The following is a 19,671-nucleotide window of genomic DNA, read 5'->3' as shown; positions in this document are numbered from 1 at the left end:
CAAGCCATAAAGAAGAGTAAAGAACACGTAACACCAAAGCATCCTTAGGCGTAGTTTTAACCTTATATCCCGACAACAAAGAAACTTTTTAAGTTTAATGAATGATGCACGTGCTGTTTCAATACGTGTCCTAATTTCTTTAGTTTGGTCTACATTTGATGTTATCCATGTTCCTAAGTATCTGTAGTTATCCACACTGTCAATCACAGTATCTTTAATAAATAATTGGATGTTTGCCTGTGCTGATTTAGTTATTATCATGCATTTAATTTTCTTTAAATTCATCTTCAGTCCCTACTCATGACAGCGTTCATTAAGGCGCTGCATTAAGTTCTGTAAATCATTGTTGTTATCCGTTATTATTACTGCATCGTCTGCAAAACGTAAGTTGTTCAAAACTTCTCCATTGATAGATATACCTTCTATTGAATCTGAGAGCGCTTTTTGAAATACCGCTTCACTGTAGACATTGAAAAGTAGTGGAGACAGCACGCAACCTTGACGGACTCCTCTCTGTATTTTGATATCTTGGGTGTCCTGGTTGTCAACTCTTACCTTGGCAGTTTGATTCCAATATATACTAGATATAAATTTCATATCTCGACTGTCAATATTTTTGCATTGTTTTATTAAACTTTGTTTTATTATTTAATTTTATTTACTTTTTATTTAATTAATTAATAAAAAATAAATTAATAGTTTAAAATATTTGCATTTCGTTCTATTTCTATTACGCCAGTCAATGCGCGAGATTAAGAACACGATATTACCTCCGAATTCTATCCTACTGCATGGATTTTAATGAAATTTTGGGAGTAGCCCAATCTCCTGATTCAAAGTCTATCCTATATACTATGGCGCTTTTATCAAGGGGGCGGTTCCCACCACTTTTCGGGGGTGGAACATTTTTATTTTCGAATTAAATGGAGAAAAAGAAAGATATTTAAGAAAATTTAAAAATGCATTCTATAATTTGATCACATTTTTTACAAAAACCATTCATTTTAAACCCGTTCAACTTTTTGAAAGTAGAAATGAAAGTAAAAAAAATCACTATATTAAAAGGTATTGCAGAAGAAAAACCATGCATTTAAATTCTGGTGGATGAGGGGTTAAATGTATGTACGTTTCATTTTTACTTAAAGTACATTAGTCATATATTTTTTGCGCCATATCTCGCTTAGTATGACTGTAAGCGGCATTTAATGGTGCCCGTTTTAAAGGCCTTTTCAAACACTACAAAAGGCGTTGGTAGCAGTATACACCTAAAACCTACCGTTCCTCTGTTATTTCAAGTTGAATACACAAATTTGAGCATGCACCAAAAAAACAAACTCTTTTCACCAACCATATCTCTTTTTGTATTATAAATAGAACATTTACGAAGGAACGAATCTCTTTATTATTTATAATCTAAAAAATGTTTTATATAGTGTGTTTAGTTCGATGCATAGTTTTTAAGGTATTCACAAAAAACCGTCCGAAAGGTGTCATTTTTCAATGAAAATGTATAGACCAGTTTTTGCTTAGAAATAGATTCTCTAGCCACTTCCGTGCTTATTTTGACCAACAAATTTTCCACCCGCTTGAAGGGGTGGGAACCGCCCCAAGATAAAAGCGCCATAGTATATAGGGTAGTTTTTGTTTCTTGAGCTATTTCCTACTTACTGTGAAAATATCAAGTACATCGATGTGGTAGGATGGAATTCGGAGCCAAATACCCTCATTGACTGCCCTATAATAATGCTCTGCTATGATCGCGTTAGACAGGACACACAAGATTTTAGCAACATTTCTATTTACTGTAACTTTTCGAGTTTTTGAGCTATAGCAACGTGTTTTATGTCATTATAAAATTATGTCATAGAAAATTAAGATTTTTTTCATTTCCGGTTCAACCGGAAGCCACATTTTGGGTAAAATTTATTGTGATAATAGATATAATAAAGTACCATATATGTTTACAAAATTTCAAATTTTAGTTTCTATTAGAAAGGAAGTTACGGGCACTCGAATATTTTTTATAGAAAATTCATAACTCCCCTCATATGGGGAGTTAAGAAATCTGAATAATGTCATTCAATTTACCGATAGGATGTAAAAAATATATCAAAAAATAAACAAATTCCTTGGAGCCTTTTTTGAGAAAATCTAGTTCAAGGTTATGTCAAATTTTGTCCTCTTAAATATAGGCAACGCATAACTTTTTCTGAAAAACGATAATATTCTTCTTATAGCCCCATCTTTAGGCTCTTTTTTAAATTAAACTTATCTCAAACAAGTTTTTAGATAGGTAGGGAAATGTGTCGGGTGGGCGGTCGGCCATGTTGGCCGCCATTTTGAATTTGGAAATGTCAAATCCGTATTTCTATTTACCTATCGATGAGCTAACTTTGAGTTATTTTCATTCGTTTCGGTCAAAATTTGCAAAAATTGGACCTAAATAACCCCCCTATTTCGGCCCCCCTTTGAGAGGTTTTTTTAAAAGCTTAGTTTCTCGACAAAATTCTCTTAAAGTTACTCATACCAAATTTAATCGAAATCGGTCAGGTAGTTATTGCTGGGCGGTGGCGACATACGTACATGCGTATTCAGGGTGTAACGAAAATACAGGTCATAAATTAAATCACATATTCTGAGACCAAAAATAGTTCGAATGAACCTAATTTACCTTGGTACAAATATGCACATAAAAAAAGTTACAGCCCTTTGAAGTTACAAAATAAAAATCGATTTTTTCGAATATATCGAAAACTATTAAAGATTTTTTGTTGAAAATGGACATGTGGCATTCTTATGGCAGGAACATCTTAAAAAAGGATTATAGTGAAATTTGTGCACCCCATAAAAATTTTATGGGGTTTTGTTCCTTTAAACCCCCCCAAACTTTTGTGTACGTTCCAATTAAATTATTATTGTGGTACCATTAGTTAAATTCAATATTTCTAAAACTTTTTTACCTCCTAGTATTTTTTCGATAAGGCAGTTTTTATCGAGTTGCGTCTTCTTTTTTAATATGTTTACATAAAAATTTTATGGGGGTTTTGTTCTTTTAAACCCCCCAAATGTTTGTGTATGTTCCAATTAAACTTTTAGTGCGATACCATTAGTTAAACACAGTGTTTTTAAAACTTTTTTGTCTCTTTGTATTTTTTCGAGAAGGCACTTTTTATCGAGATATTACTTCTTTTTTAATATGGTTCAAAATATACCTAAAAATATAAATCATAAATAAATTTTCATATTATTACCAAGTCTCCATAATCGTACTTAGCCATATACAAATATGTAGTGGATTTGACAAATATTCAAAATATCTCGATAAAAACTGACTTTTCGAAAAAGTACTGAGAGGCAAAAAAGTTTTTGAAATATTGTGTTTAATTAATGGCACTACAATAATAATTAAATTGGAACGTACACAAAAGTTTGGGGGGGTTAAAGGAACAAAACCCACATAAAATTTTTATGGGGTGTCCAAATTTCACTATAATTTTTTTAAGATACTACTACCATAAAAATGCCACATATCTATTTTCAATAAAAGATCTCTAACAGTTTTCGATATATTGGAAAAAATCGATTTTCATTTTGTAACTTCAAAGGGCTGTAACTTTTTTTATGTGCACATTTGTACTAAGGTAAGTTAGGTTCAATCGAACTATTTTTGGTCCCAGAATATGTGATTAAATTTATGACCTGTATTTTTGTTACACCCTGTATACGTACGTACATATTTCCGACATGTTTTTTTTATTTGGCTTTTAGAATTAGGAGGACTCAAAACGCCGAAAAAAAGTGAAATCTAAAAAAATTTTTTTGCACGATGCTATAACTTTATCTATTATACTACATATACTACGTATGTAGTACGATAAAGTAAAAATAGCGGGCTTAACAATATAAAAAGAAGAACAATTGGGAACAAGCGGGCTATTGGATCGTAAAAATAGTTATAATGTATCCATTTAAAAATTATTTGTATAAAAAAAGTTGCTAAATACCTTGACAGGATCTTGTTTGTGGAGATGTATAATATCCCCAGTTCATATCAGAATATCTTAAATCATCGCCAAACATAGGAATATCGCTGAATTTATTAGTTTTGCCACCAGCTTCTAACAACAAAATCTTCCAGGTAGAAATTTCAGATAGTCTGTTTGCCAGAACAGAACCTGAGGCTCCAGCGCCAACAATTATAAAATCGTATGATCCAGCATCTAAAAATAAGTTTTATAAAAAAATTACCTAAAGTTTAGTGTGATATTAATAGTTTTAGTTTTAAAATCTAAACATTAGTACAGAATAACATAAATAAAAAATATAATCAAACACTTTAAAAGACACACACATACACAAGGTTATATAACCCCTTTCCAACTTAACTTAAACGTACAAATATTTTGTTTCGGGTGCCAGGTGCTTTTAGCACAAGGGACCATTACATTGTATAAGTTATTGATAACTCTACATTCCTCTTTCTCCACTTTTTAAATATTTATCTAATATTTTCCGATGTCAAGTCTCTGAGTCACTTAGTCTCCTTAAGCTACTTCAAGTCTGTTCAAGATCCTCAACCATTAATATAATTTCTTTAGTCAAAAAGTTTTTTAATCAATAGTCAATTTTGTTGGGCCCACTTCTTTTCTAACAAATTCTATCAATTATAGCAGACAATAACAACTTATTCTATAATTAATATCTTAGAATCGTACAAACATGTACACTTTAATATTTTCTTTTGTCCTAGATGTGATAAACATACATATCAATTTTTCCCTTAGTTATCCCTTAGTTTTCCCTAAGTTGTTGATTATATTGTACCAAACAATTCGTACAAAAATAATGTTTTCTGCCTAACATAAGATGACCATATTTTTACCCAATTTGTATTTTATAATTATTTGGTATTTTACATCAAGTATATTCAGGATAGAATACTTTTAACAATATTAACCCCAACACCTGGATATCTAATACTGTTTGTCTAATACTAATACCGGATATCTAATATTATTTTAAATATCACTATAAATTCTAAATCTTTTTGCTGAAGTAACATTATACACAACTAAATCTTCTATGGTAAATTGCCAGGCTGTGTTTGACATCATTCAAGAAATGCCTATCAATTCAGTTGCCATCTGAAGTCAAAATTTAAAAACTATGTTTATCTTAATTAAGGTTATACTTATTTTAAGAATTTAAAATCTTATGATAAAATTCTTATTCCGAAAACGTTTGTTGTCTGGATGTAGCCCTTTTTTGGGATATTTTTAAATATATCTTTTACAAATAAATTTTACATTTTTACTTCAAGAGACTGTATAGACTTCGAAAAAGCATTTGATAGAGTAAGACATGACCTACTATTAGAAAGTATGCAATAAGTTGGTATATATGGTAAGGAACTACTAAAAAACTTGTACTGGAGTACAAGTTAAGATCGAAGGTTTCGCGTCCGCAGAAGTAGAAATTGTAGGCGTACCAAAAAGAATTTTATTAACAGCAAGATGAAAATTTGTTAATAGGGTAACGGTCCAGACAAACTTTGATGTCTCCACTGGAACAGGGGAAGTTTTAATTGTGGAACAGGGTACAGGTTTCAAACGTCAGACTATGAAAACGTCCCATGTATTTTGTCGGACAGATTGATTTCCAATCGGACTTCCAATTGATTTAAAAATCCACGAGGGACGAGGAAAAGTTTTCCTGTAGTTGGCTGTATACCATATATTACAAAAAACAAGTAAAATCCTTTATAAAAGGTATATTTATTAAAATCCCATAAAAAGGGCTACATCGCAGAACTAGTTTTCTAAAAAACGGTTTCCTTGAAACTGCAGAATTTAGCAGTCCACTTACTAATTCTAAAAATAATAAAAATAATAAAAACGTCAATGTCGAAGTACTTATCAAAGTTTTTAGAAGAAAATTGATTTTTTAGTTATTTTGGAAGCTGTAAAGGTGCAAGAGAATATATTTATATCAAAATATATATAGTAATTATTATTACGCAAAGAAATAGTGAATTCCTCACTGAAAGAAAAATATAATAGTACATGGTGATAAACATAGATATCAAAATTTTTATTTGGTCTCCTTTAGTATCCTTTTTTAGTGATTTAATTGACCATAATGTAGAGGATTACATTTATATCCAGATAAATGTAAACATTGTTAGTGTTCAAGAAATCAGTGAAGCTCTTACTGAAGAAGTGACACAAATAGACGTCAAAACTTTAATAAAATCTGTTGATATATTCCTTTTTAGAGAATCTCGTTAATGGTCTCAAATCATACGAAAGCGTGAAACGAACTCTCCTTGATAATCCCATCAACTAGTTGTAATATATATATATATATATATATATATATATATATATATATATATATATATATATATATATATATATATATATATATATATATATATATATATATATATATATACTCCCAGCGTATGAAGTGAGCCACATATCAAAAGAAACTGCGGTTGAAGTGAGGTCCTGTACAAAGTGAGGTCCAGTATACGGACCTCACTTAGTCAATCAATGTAAGACTTTTTCGTAGACATGTACTGATAGCAAACACTGTTTTTTTACAAAAAAAAGTGGGACCTCACTTTGTATGGTCCACATCAATTTTTAGTTCAGAGATTTTCCGCATAGAGGCGCTGACCCTGGCGTATATTTTCTAACCATGTATATTCTATGCCCTGTTGAATAACTTACGATACACATAGTGAGGACCATACAACTGGCAACATCTGTTCAACCAATCTTTAAAACAGTGGATCGTCAATCGTCGCATAAATTCAAGCAGTACAAAAATGTTTAATACTTTAATCCTTTTTGAGAGCGTAGGCGCAAAATTTCGGTCGAGTTCTTTTTAAACGCATTTATTTTTTTCGAATCCTGAGATAACTAATAGGTATTTTTAAAAAATTTAAACGCAAAATAGAAGACTACATTATTCCCGAGGGCAGAAAGTCCCCTTATAATGAACAAAAAGTTTCTTTTGTAATATATATTTAAAATTAAAAATCAGACTATTTTTTTCACCCCTGTGACTTATTAAAATAAATATTATAGAAGTTCTCAAGGACTTTCGACCATGGATAATACAGTAATATTTCTTTCTGCGTTTAAATTTTTTAAAAATACTTAAGGTTTTCTCAGTATTCGAAAAAATGAACGCATTTAAAAATAATTCGAGCGAAATTTTTGCGCATATGCTCTCAGAAAGGCTTAAAATACTATAAATTTTTGTAATCAGTATTTCAATAGTTATTTATGATATAACTGTTAAAAGTACACGTTTAAAGCACGCATGTGAAAGTTTGCAGAATGAGCGACAGCGAGTTCTGCAATTCACATGAGTGCCTTAAAAATGCACTTTTTAACACGCATATCATGCAATATTTTTTCTACAAACGTAATTACAGGACAATATCTACAAAAACTTTTACTTGAACTTGACTGACATTCCATTTTTATATTTTTTTGACATTACATCAAAATTGCCTATACGATCAATACGAATTGCAGTGCCATAAAATTTTTAAAGCACTAGTGCCTTAAAGCAGCGCCGGATAAAGTGGCGGGCGAGCCGGGCGACCGCCCGGGGCGCCAGAATTTGGGGGCGCCAAATTTTGAGAGACGCTGATATATAAATATAATATTTACCCCCCTCCGTGGCTCAGTGGTAAGAGCGTCTGCCTTTGGATCGAAAAAATCCGAAAGGTTGTGGGTTCGAATCTCACCAGGGTCGGAAATTTTTCATTTATTATAAATTAATAAATGAATATAGTTTCTGTCCTCGTGGGATCGGTTCTCACCGGAGGGACCGCAGACGTTCGGATACAATTAGCGTCTCTTTGCAAAGACAATGACGTCGACATTGCAAAGTAACAAGGCACTTACTTAACACACACACTACTTACACATGACACTAGGTACCTAACTGTTCAAAATTACCGTACCTACCATGCCAATGGCCATTAGTTGTGGAGGCATTAGCTAAACAAAAAAAAAATATAATATTTTTTACATTCATTATTTTTTTGGACTTTATAGAATATCTTTGGGCTAAGATTACTCCTAAGACAATTAATATTAAATAATTGTAACAATAAGAAAACTATTTCTAGCTCACAAAAATTCTCTAATAAAAATAATGCAACCTAAAAATTGTTATGGCTTTTAAAGGTCATTTGTCAGGTAATACTTATCACTTTTATGGTATTACAATGTTATACATACATACTTAAAATACACCAAGATCAGATTTACGAAGTATCAACAAATTTATGAATAGTCAGTGATATTATTATACTGCTGCTTGTCATTATAGCCTCAATGGTTAAATAGTTTTGTCTTCCTGTTCTGTAAACTTTGCTTTATCAACATTGTCGTGTGTCCGTGGGTGTGTAATTTGAAATAAAAAAAAAAAAACAAACCAGGTATATCTACAGTAGGAAAAATGAAAGAGTACCCATGAACGAACATATAAAACACGCTGTATTTTCCTGTCACCATGTCACACAAAAAATTGGCCAGCGCAAATACATGTAATAATTATTGTTACATGTACTTGCACTGGACAATTTTCTTTGTGACACGGTGACAGGAAAATACAGCGTGTTTTATATGTTCGTTCATGGGTATTCTTTCATTTTTCCGACTGTATATGAATTAGAATTGACAAGTTCTTTTTCATAATATGAATATATAGAAATTTATTTCGAATACTTTGTACGCGTTAAGATGTTTCACTTTTTGCATAAAAACGGCACGAACGACGTATGAAAAAAAGGAATAATAGATTTTTGTATATATCATAAATTTAACGAGTAATTCCAAAATGATTTGTTATTTGAAATATCTCAGTGGCGTACTATGTTTTTCTTTAAAAAAATTCACACCATTTCAACAGTAGATATAAAATTATTAATTTTATGTCAAAAAATGCGCAATAATTACCTCTTAAAACACATCAAATTTCATTTGCATATCTGAACCGGTTTTAGAACAATAAAGAAATCGTCAGTTTGTAAGAAAAATGTCAACACCCCATACAGGGCTGCTTTATCCATTAGGCAATATAGGCAGTTGCCTAGGGCGGCAAATTATGAGAGGGCGGCAAAAATACTGTACAACAAATATTTGTATATAAAAATTAAAGTAGTATGTTATGTACTATGTATTTAAGTACATAGTACATCCATCAATGGAATATAAGTGGGCATTCATTTCTAGAACATAAATTGCATTTTCTTAACACTACTGGGTCGTCGGCAGCACCGCAAAGGCGCACTGTTCTATAATTTTTTTTTTAACTGAATCCTTTTGGGTTATTCGTGTTTGAAAATTTGTCATTTTCATTGAAAAATGTCGCCTTTTCGGACGGTTTTTTGCGAATACCTTAAAAATTATGCATCTAACGAAAAAAAACTATATAAAATATTTTTGTAGCTTATGAAAAATCAAAGAGATTCGTTCCTTCATAAGTCTTCTAGTGATAACATAAAAAGAGATATGGTAGCTGAAAAGAAATTTTTTTGTGCATGCTCAAATGGGGGTATTCAACTTAATAGCAGAGAAATGGTTTAGGATAAAATGCGAAGTATGTATATTTTAACCCCTCATCCACCAGATTTAAATGCATCGTTTGGCTTCTACAATACCTTCTACAGTCGGAAAAATGAAAGATAACCCATGAACGAACATATAAAACACGCTGTATTTTCCTGTCAACGTGCCACACAAAAAATTGGCCAGCCCAAGTACATGTAATAATTATTATTACATGTACTTGCGCTTGGCAATTTTCTTTGTGACACCGTGACAGGAAAATACAGCGTATTTTATATGTTCGTTCATGGGTATTCTTTAATTTTTCCGACTGTACTAAAGTGTTATTTCTATGTTTAACAAGTTGGACGGGTTTAAAAGGTATGGTTTTTGAAAAAAAAAAATAAGATCAAATTATAGAGAGCATTTTTAATTTTTTTTAAATCTTCCTTTTTCTCCATGTAACTTGAAAATGATAATGAGATACAGTAATGAAAGAAAAATAACATTGTTATCTAAAAGAAAACCTACATTTTTGTAAGGTACATGAAGAGAAGTATCCATTCTCAAATGTGGTCTCGAGGTAAGGAAGTACAAAACTCAAAGAGGTACCACAAAAAATGTATATTAATAAAAGGTCATAAAAGGACGCGTTTCGGCTCTTCACGAGCCATGATCAGCTTTAAAATACAGGAGCAGAGACGAAAACTGCCCTACAATATAAAATGGAAATTTTAAGCATGTGGTGATAACGCCCACCTCAGCAAAAGAACTTACCAGACCAGGAAGGAGGAAGAATCTACTAGATTACATTATTTAAGGTTCTATAGGCTTCATTATTTAAAGTTTTAAGTACTGTATTAGACATTAAGTTATATATGAATATAAAAATTCATTAGAAAGATTTTTATGACTTCCACGTTGGGAGGAACCATCTTGCGAACAGATCAGTTCATCGAAAAGTTCCTTGCACCTGATCTGTTCGCAAGATGGTTCCTCCCAACGTGCAAGTCATAAAAATCTTTCTAATGAATTTTTATATTCATATATAACTTAATGTCTAATACAATACTTAAAACTTTAAATAATGAAGCATATAGAAACTTAAATAATGTAATCTAGTAGATTCTTCCTCCTTCCTGGTCTGGTAAGTTCTTTTGCTGAGGTGGGCGTTATCACCACATGCTTAAAATTTCCATTTTATATTGTAGGGCAGTTTTCGTCTTTGCTCCCGTCTTTTAAAGCTGATGATGGCTCGTGAATAGCCGAAACGCGTCCTTTTATGATTTATTAATATACATTTTTTGTGGTACCTCTTCCTTTTTGTAAGGAGTAGAGTTTTGTACTTCCTTTTTGTAAGGTATTTTTTTACGTATCTCTTATCACTTTCGAATTACATGGAGAAAAAGGAAGATTAAAAAAAAATTAATTTGAACTTATTCTTTTCAAAACCATTCATTTTAAACCCCTCCAACTTTTTAAATATAGAAATAACACTATAGTAGAAGGTATTCTAGAAAAAAAAGATGCATTTAAATTCTGGTGGATGAGGGGTTAAATATACTTCTCATTTTTTCCTTACTTAAAATACATTAGTCATAAGTTTTTTTTGCACCATATCTCGCTTAGTTTGAATATAACCGACATTTAACAGTTCTCGTTTTAAAGGTCTTTTCAAGCACTACAGAAGGTATTCGTAGCATTATACCCCTAAAATCGAAAATTTGAGCATGCACAAAAAAAAATCTTTTTTCACCTACCATCTCTTTTTTTATTTAAACTAGAAGATTTATGAAAAAATGAATCTCTCTGATTTTTCATAAACTACAAAAATTCGCTAGATGCACAATTTTTATGGTATTCCCAAAAAACAGTCTCCGAAAAGTGTCATTTTTCAATGAAAATGGCAAATTTTTAATCACGAATAACTCAAAAAATATTGAGTTTTCAAAAAAATGTATAAAACAGTTATTGCTTAGAATTAGGTTCTCTGGCCACCTCCGGTGTTAGTTTGATAAAAAAAATTTCCACCCCCGAGAACGGGTGGGAACCACCCCTAAGTTAAAAGCGTCATAGGATATAGCGTAGACTTTGTTTCTTGAGCTATTCCCTACTTACAATGAAAATATCAAGTAAATTGATGCAGTAGGATGGAATTCGGAGCTAAATACCCTCACTGACTTCACTAATAGATACCTACATCATTCATACATGAATGCATTCACTTAAAGGTTCATTTGGATACCACAATAGAATCACCAATCACCAATAATTGACATATCTAAATATTTAAAGAAGAGTGGATTCAAAGATATTTTCCCTAATTTTGATATTGCTTTGCGCATTTATTTGTGTTTAAGAATTTAAAATATTCATGAAAATAATCTCCAATCAAGTATGATGCAAGAACGTCTTAACAATTTGTCGATTTTGTCCATAGAAAGTGACGTAACAAAGGCGATAAATTATGACGACATTAGAGATGATTTTTCCAAAGAAAAATCAAGAAAGAAATCTGATGTGATCGAACTGTAATGACAATTTTTATGTATTCTTATTTAAATAAAAAAAAACTGCTTGCGATTTTTTTTAGCAAAAATGGTATGTACATGCTTGAAGGGCGGCTACTAGAGAATTGCCTAGGGCGTCAACTGACCTAAACGCGGCCCTGACCCCATATCTCGGAAACGAAGTATTTGCTGACATACGCTTATAGAGCAAACTGTCATTATTTTTTCATGTAGAATTACCCTTTAAAGTTTGTCGCATTTATTTAGAAACATCCTGTTTTTCTTCACCACCCTGGATTTCCATAGTTTTTCCTGTATTATTTCACTTGACCGTTATTTTCAGTTCTTTCTGTTTTTCCAGTCCTGCAGGTTTCTTTTCTAATATTGCTTCGTCCATTTTATCTCTAAAAGATTTTCGGGGTCTGTCTCTCTTCCTTCTTCCTATCGGGCTCCAATCTGTTATTCTGTTTATCAACGATTTTGGTCTGCTCTTCTGCCATGTCTGTACCAGGTTAATCTCTTTTTTTCTATGTTGTCTATTATCCCTTGAATTCATTACCATTATTTTCTTAATCTCTATGTTATTTATTCTATCCCTTCTACAGCTTCTACTTAGGTATTCGATCTCTGTTGCTCTTATTTTGCATTTGGTTTTCGTATTTTTTATTCAATTTTCACACCCATTATTCAGAATATTTTTGTCATGGTGTTATATTATATTCTTATTTTTGTTTTTATACTGATGTTCTTATCCCACAGTACCGGGTTTAATTTTAGTATGCAGCATATTGTTTGTCCTAGTAACTCGATACCTAAAACCATAGCTTGGTTCTATAGGTATCGAGTCATAGAGATAATAAAAAGCTCATGAGATAATAAAAAAAATAATGAATGATTTTATTTGAATTTGCATAGATCATTGTAAGGCCAAGGATATCACAACGGGTCTAAAAGGAAGAGAAAAAATAAAGATATACAAGCGCGCGTTTGCAAAGAATATCCGCATGCTATTTTATGCTAAGTGGATGCCACTCCCTCAATTTAGTTATTGGGGATGCAGCTATATCTTGCGCACAATCAACATGTTTTTTGGTCTTGTAGAAGATTTATACACATTAAATGATATAAATGAGTCAGAATAAATAAATTATTAGACGAATTTTTTACTAAGCAACAACATTTTTGTTTAATTTAGTAGTATTTTGTATTTTGACAACGACACCCGATTTGGGCGTCGAAACGATAATAAAATATTTTTTTTCAATTTAATTGTGGCTTATTTTGCATCTAAATAGTTATTTATACACATTTTTTACTGGTTGTTGATAATGTGCATTTATCTTTTACCTCGCTTCTTCGTCGCTTGAACTTAAAATGTGCTCGCTATGCTATGCCCTATGTTGGATAAGTTATAAGTAATAACTATCCTACTATTTTTTAAATAAATATATTTTTACATAGTTCTTTAACACAGTGGAAACTAGCACAAATAACAATGATACTAAAGCCAGGAAAAGAACCAGAAAATGTACAGTCCTACCGTCCTATTAGTCTTCTTCCAGTGGTATCCAAAGTTTTTGAAAAGCTGACACTTACTAAGCTAATGCCTATACTAGAAAACAAAAAACTAATACCACCACACCAATTTGGGTTTATAAAACAACATTCAACAATACAACAGGTACATAGAATTGTAGAGAGAATCAACGAGGACTTTGAAAATAATAGGTACTGCTCGGCGGTATTTCTGGACGTAAGTCAGGCATTTGATAAAGTCTGGCATAAAGGCCTATTATGTAAACTAAAACAGAATTTACCTACAAATTACTATATACTCTTAAAGTCATATATCACCAACAGAAACTTCCAGGTAAAGTATGAGAATGAATACACAAACATACAACAAATTCTCGCTGGGGTGCCCCAAGGAAGTGTACTATGACCTATATTATACCTTATATTCACTGCTGACTTACCGACAGATACACATATCACTACAGCCACATTTGCGGATGATACGGCAATACTATCATCGAACAAAAATCCCAAAATAGCCTCAGAAATCTTACAAAATAATCTAAATAAAATTCAACAATGGATGACAAAATGGAGAGTCAAAATTAATGAAAACAAATCGCTACACCTAACATTTACCACGCGTAGGGAAACATGTCCGGCTGTATACTTAAACGGTAAAGGAATCCCACAAGGGGATGAAGTCAAATATCTAGGTATGTACTTGGACAGAAGATTAAACTGGAGGAAGCATATATTTACTAAGCGAAAACAACTGGGTCATAAGTTAAGAACCATATATTGGCTGTTGGGTAAAAAATCAAAACTATCAACTGAAAATAAAATATTAATCTACAAATCTATCCTAAAACCAGTGTGGACTTATGGGATAGAATTATGGGGAACCGCCGCACATTCCAACATTGAAATCATACAAAGATTTCAGTCCAAAATATTGAGATCAATACTAGGAGTTCCATGGTTCATAACCAATGAAGCCATCCATCGGGACGCCGGACTACCATACGTCAAAGATGACATCAAAAAGTGCGCGAAAAAACATACAGAAAAACTTAAAGTGCATCCAAACGTGTTAGCAAAAAATTTAGTGAATAAACCGCGTACTGTTCGTAGGTTAAAACGAAAAGTTCCGTTAGAGTTAAGTGAACAATAGGTACTAAATTAATGTGTATAAGTTTATGTCAGAAATAGTCAGTGTTGTAGGCTAAGTTTTAAAAAAGGGGTGCATCACTGGATGCCTCCCTACATGTCATTCCTAATTATTGTCAGTCCTATTACTTATTGTCTGTTATCTACCTAAACATTTAGGTTTAGATTGTATAGATAGATTGTAATAAATGTGGGGTTAATAAAAAAAAAAAAACATAGTTCTTTATGGTAAAATTTAGATTTTTTCCTATTTTTTTATATTTGCAGTAAATTTGTATATTCTTATATGAAGGGGCGCCAAATTTTATTTTGCCAGGGGCGCTCAGAACCCTAAAACCGGCCCTGCCTTAAAGTAGCATTTTTAACGCACGTATGGAGTTCTAAAAATTGCATTTTTAACACGGTTGTAGAAAAAAGCCTTTAAATGAGGTGTCACATGATGTACTTACTTTCCTATTTAAAAAAATCAAAGTTGTGCCTGTCACCTCAAGAAGAGGGATCGCGTAAAGTTCGAAACATTGACGCTATAATATATACCCTATTCCACGAACATACGCCTGTTTTGGATTACTTCGACAACGAATATTTTACTGTGCAAAATAAGAAGAACGAAAGTAAATTGCAAATTACATTGTTGTTTATTCTAATAATTATTAGCGCCATTTAATTTCGTACTTCTTATGTTGCACAGTAAAATATTCGTTGTCGAAGTAATCCAAAACAGGCGTATGTTCGTGGAATGGCCCATACTATGATTATTTTAAAAATCGACCTATCCGAGCGTTTTTCTTATGTGCTAAAAATAAATAAGTTAATAAGGGGGTTAACACTTATTCCAGCGAACTGTATTTGTAACAACCAAGGTAGGGATGGCGGTTGTTGAACAAAAAACCGGTTTTCGGTTATACCGGTTTTTTACTTACGGTTTAACCTGGCGGTTATAACTGGTCAAAAAAAGCGGTTGTTCCAAAAACCATTTTTCGGTTTTTTTAATCAGAAGCAAATACTCGTTAATATAATGTTATATGTTACATACATTTATATTGCAATTCAGTTTGCTCAATTTTCCTCCCGAAAAATTCTCCAACCAATTCAACCTATAAAAATTTTCCCATGTGCTTTCAAATTACCCTAAAAATGGGCGAAAGTACCCCAATCTGGCATCTCTGATTCGTCGCTCGTTGTAGACGGCGTCGGTGTATATTGCGTTGTCAATTGGGATATTCCCAAAACTCCCAAAAGTGATGATCCTACCGATCTACCGACATGTCCCTAGGATCTATCAAGTTTAAAAAAATATCCAAATGACATATTTTACTTAAAAGGAAACAGTAGCGATCAACAGGTAGCGAAAACGCGTTCCAAGATTGCAGCTGGAATTTTGAATATTTTTTCGAGATATGTGGCACACGTATTCGTAATATAATAAAGAATGGCGGTACAGAGCCCAATTTAAAAAATATATTAATATGTGGAAATTACTCTGTAATTAAATACAATATTAAAAAAACGAGCCTGTACCGCCACTAAGAACAAAAAAATACACTTCAAATAAACTTTTTTATCCGATGCCTAGATTTTGTGTCATTTTGGAACTACTAAAATTTTTTATTTCATTATTAGTTCCAAAATGACACAAAATCTAGGCATCTGATAAAAAAGTTTATTTGAAGAAAGTGTATTTTTTTGTTCTTCTTAATGGCGGTACAGACTTGTTTTTTTAAGATTGTATTTATTTATTCAAAATTACAGCCTCAATCTTGGAACGCGTTTTGGCTACCTGTTGATCGCTACTGTATCACCTTAAAAATAAATTCGATAAACCAATTCATCATTTATTGCCATCAAAAAATTTCAGTAGGTAGTATTTTTTAACACGTTTGTATAATACCTTTCATTTCCTAAGAATTATGTATTATTTAAAAATTACATAATGGAGATTCCTAATCGTATTTCGGTATTCACATTTCATACAAGAGTCTCAAAGTACTCAAGTATAAACAATTTTTAGATGATTGTGGAAATATCGATTTCAAGCAGATCACTTACCTTTTTATGTAAATATTCATGTGTTTCATAAAAGCTGATGTGACACTTTCGTCCAGTTCTTTATTAGTAAATAAAAGTTGAATTATGGTTATTTGGGTTAATAATTACTTCGCATATTATTTATAATACATATAGTAGGGGAGCAAAGTATGCTAAATGTGCAGTCACTCGAGAGCTTTGGGGACCTATTGGGTTGTGATTATTAGGTTCTAAAACCAAAAAAGTTAAGTAAAATTTTCCATTTTAGTGGGGACTTTCCATATTTTAATTTAATTTTCCATTTCCAACACCCGTTTTCTCCGATTATAGCGCCACCTATCCGTAATTAGAAAAAACGTTTCGAATAAAAGTTGCTTATTTTTACGCAAAGAATCCAAATCTGAAATAAAAAAAAGGAGTTCCTATTTAAGATTTTAAAGTGACCCCCCACCTCCGTGGGGGTCGTGTTTGGTACCATTCGATAGATTTCAGAAAAAATATTCAGAAATTGTAGTGTATTACCTATAAGAAGTTACCGTTAAGCCGGGTCCAGACTATGTAACAAAACATGTTAAATAACAAAGTTTTGTAACTTGTTACAAAATTAAATATTTATATGGGAAATAAGCCACAATTAAAATGAAAAAAAATAATTTTATTAACGTTTCGACGCCCAAATCGGGTGCCGTTGTCAAAATACAAAATATTACTAAAATAAACTAAAGTGTTGTTGCTAAGCAAAAAAATTCTTCTAATAATTTATTTAATCTCACTCATTTATATTGGCAATTCAGACATATATTATACATTTTAAAGTAGAAGACTTTAAAATGATATTGCCAATATTTATGAGTTGCGTTCCTGGGACGACTTACTGAAAGATAGTTCATTCGATTACATGAAATTAACCCCAACTCAAGAATATCCGTCATAAAAAATTATAGCATGTGATATGTCTTTAAAAAGACAACCAAATGCAACGACAGTAAAATTCTCGCGTTAGAGACTTCATAGTAAATCACAAGGGAAAACCAGGAAAAACCCTGTGATACTATCCCGACATCGTAAGTATTTGGTCTTACATTAATTTACTCTCAAAAAATAATACCAAATTCTGACTTGTAACATGTTTAAATTATAAATAATATTAATAATACTAGATATATAAGTAATACTAAAATATAAAATATGTACTAGCTCGATATTATTGACTTACTAATCTTGGTATTTTCTTTCTATTGACTTCCTCTTTCAGTATGGGTAACCACATCCTACTGCATTCTACCGAGGAATTTGCGACACAATTGGTTTCATTTAGCATAATTAGAGCCGCTTCTTTGATTTTTCTCTTTTTACTATCTGATTCTTTCAGGACTATACTTGAATCTCTCCACTGAACTCTATGTTCATTATCCCATGCGTGTTGACATATTTGAGATCTCTCAAATTCTCTATTTTTAATATAAGATTGATGTTCACTTATTCTAACGTCTAATGGTCTTGATGTCTCACCTAAATAAAATTGTTCGCATTCACAAGGTATTTTATAAATGCAATTCTTTGTTCTTTCTTGATCATTGTTAGGTTTAGTTTTAGATAGAATAGATCTCAATGTGTTTGTTGTTTTGAATGTTGTTGAAATGTTGAATTTATTTCCTATTGTTTTAAGTTTCTCGGATAGTCCTTTTATATATGGTATTGATATTTTCCTCGTATTATTTCTGGTGAATGTTGTAGGATCCCGTTCTAAGTTGTTCTGTTCCATTCGATCCAATCTTGACAATTCCTTATTTATAAACGATAAAGGATAATCATTTTTTAATAAAACAGATGTTAACAATTGTTTTTCTGCTAAAAAGGAATTTTCGTTAGAACAAGTAATTTTGGCTCTATCATATAAGGATTTAATGATTCCCTTTTTAACGTTGATGTTGTGATTTGACTTGTAATTGAGATATCTGTTGGTGTGTGTTGGTTTTCTATACACTTGAGTCTCGTATCCAATATCCTTCTTTGAGATCAAAACATCGAGGAAAGGTAGGCTGTTATTGTATTCCTTTTCCATTGTAAATTTTATTGTCTCTTCTTGATCGTTTATAATATTCAGGAACGTATCCAACAATTCTGATCTATGAGGCCATATTGAAAACACATCATCTACATATCTCCACCATACTGTGGGTTTTAAATTTTGTTTAGAAATAATATTAGTTTCGAAATCCTCCATAAATATATTAGCCAATAATGGAGATAAAGAAGAGCCCATTGCTAGACCAAAATTTTGTTTATAGAATTCATTGTTTAGTTGAAAATAGGTATTATGGGTACATAATGTCAATAACTCCATTATAGCTGATACATTTAGTCTTGTCCTAGTTGCCAATGTATTATCATTCTCTAATTTCGATTTGATTATGTTTAAAGTTTTATCTAATGGTACATTTGTAAATAAACTGTTTATGTCAAAACTTACTAAAATATTATTTGGATTAAATTCAATAGTTGATAATTTGTTTAAAAAATGTTTTGTATTTTTTATAAAAGTGTCATCATTATTAGCAAATGGTTTTAGAATGTTTAATAAGAATTTTGATAGTTCACTACAAGGAGAATTGATGGTACTACAAATGGGTCTAAGTGGTATGTTCGCTTTATGAATTTTCGGCACTCCATAAAAATGTGGTGTCTTATTATAGTGAGGTGTCATTAATTTTCTTTGATAGTATGTTAGATCATTTTTAAATTTGAATAAAGTTCTATATATTTTGTTTTCCAGTGTCTTCGTTGGATCCTTCGTTAATTTGCTATAAGGTCCATTTGTAATTAGATCTGTAATTTTGTCCTCATATTGTATTTTATTCATTATTACAGTT

At 31.6% G+C, this 19,671-nt stretch overlaps 2 protein-coding genes across 2 annotated transcripts in view; one reads left to right on the top strand and one right to left on the bottom strand.

The window, feature by feature from the left end:
- LOC126886089 (odorant receptor 67c-like) overlaps positions 1-19,671 on the top strand; it is a 155,840-nt gene that overhangs the window by 58,371 nt on the left and 77,798 nt on the right. The window lies entirely within an intron of this gene.
- Positions 1-19,671, bottom strand: part of LOC126887518 (glucose dehydrogenase [FAD, quinone]-like) — a 60,817-nt gene that overhangs the window by 14,300 nt on the left and 26,846 nt on the right. Inside the window, exon 2 of the mRNA XM_050655146.1 lies at positions 4,005-4,220. Within this exon, the coding sequence (XP_050511103.1) occupies positions 4,005-4,220 (216 nt within the window). The remainder of the gene's footprint in view (positions 1-4,004; positions 4,221-19,671) is intronic.

Source organism: Diabrotica virgifera, chromosome 6 (genome assembly GCF_917563875.1).
Source record: "Diabrotica virgifera virgifera chromosome 6, PGI_DIABVI_V3a".
NCBI classification, from domain to species: domain Eukaryota; kingdom Metazoa; phylum Arthropoda; class Insecta; order Coleoptera; family Chrysomelidae; genus Diabrotica; species Diabrotica virgifera.
Note: the sequence above shows the minus strand (reverse complement) of the source record. Positions and strands in the feature narration are given on the sequence as shown.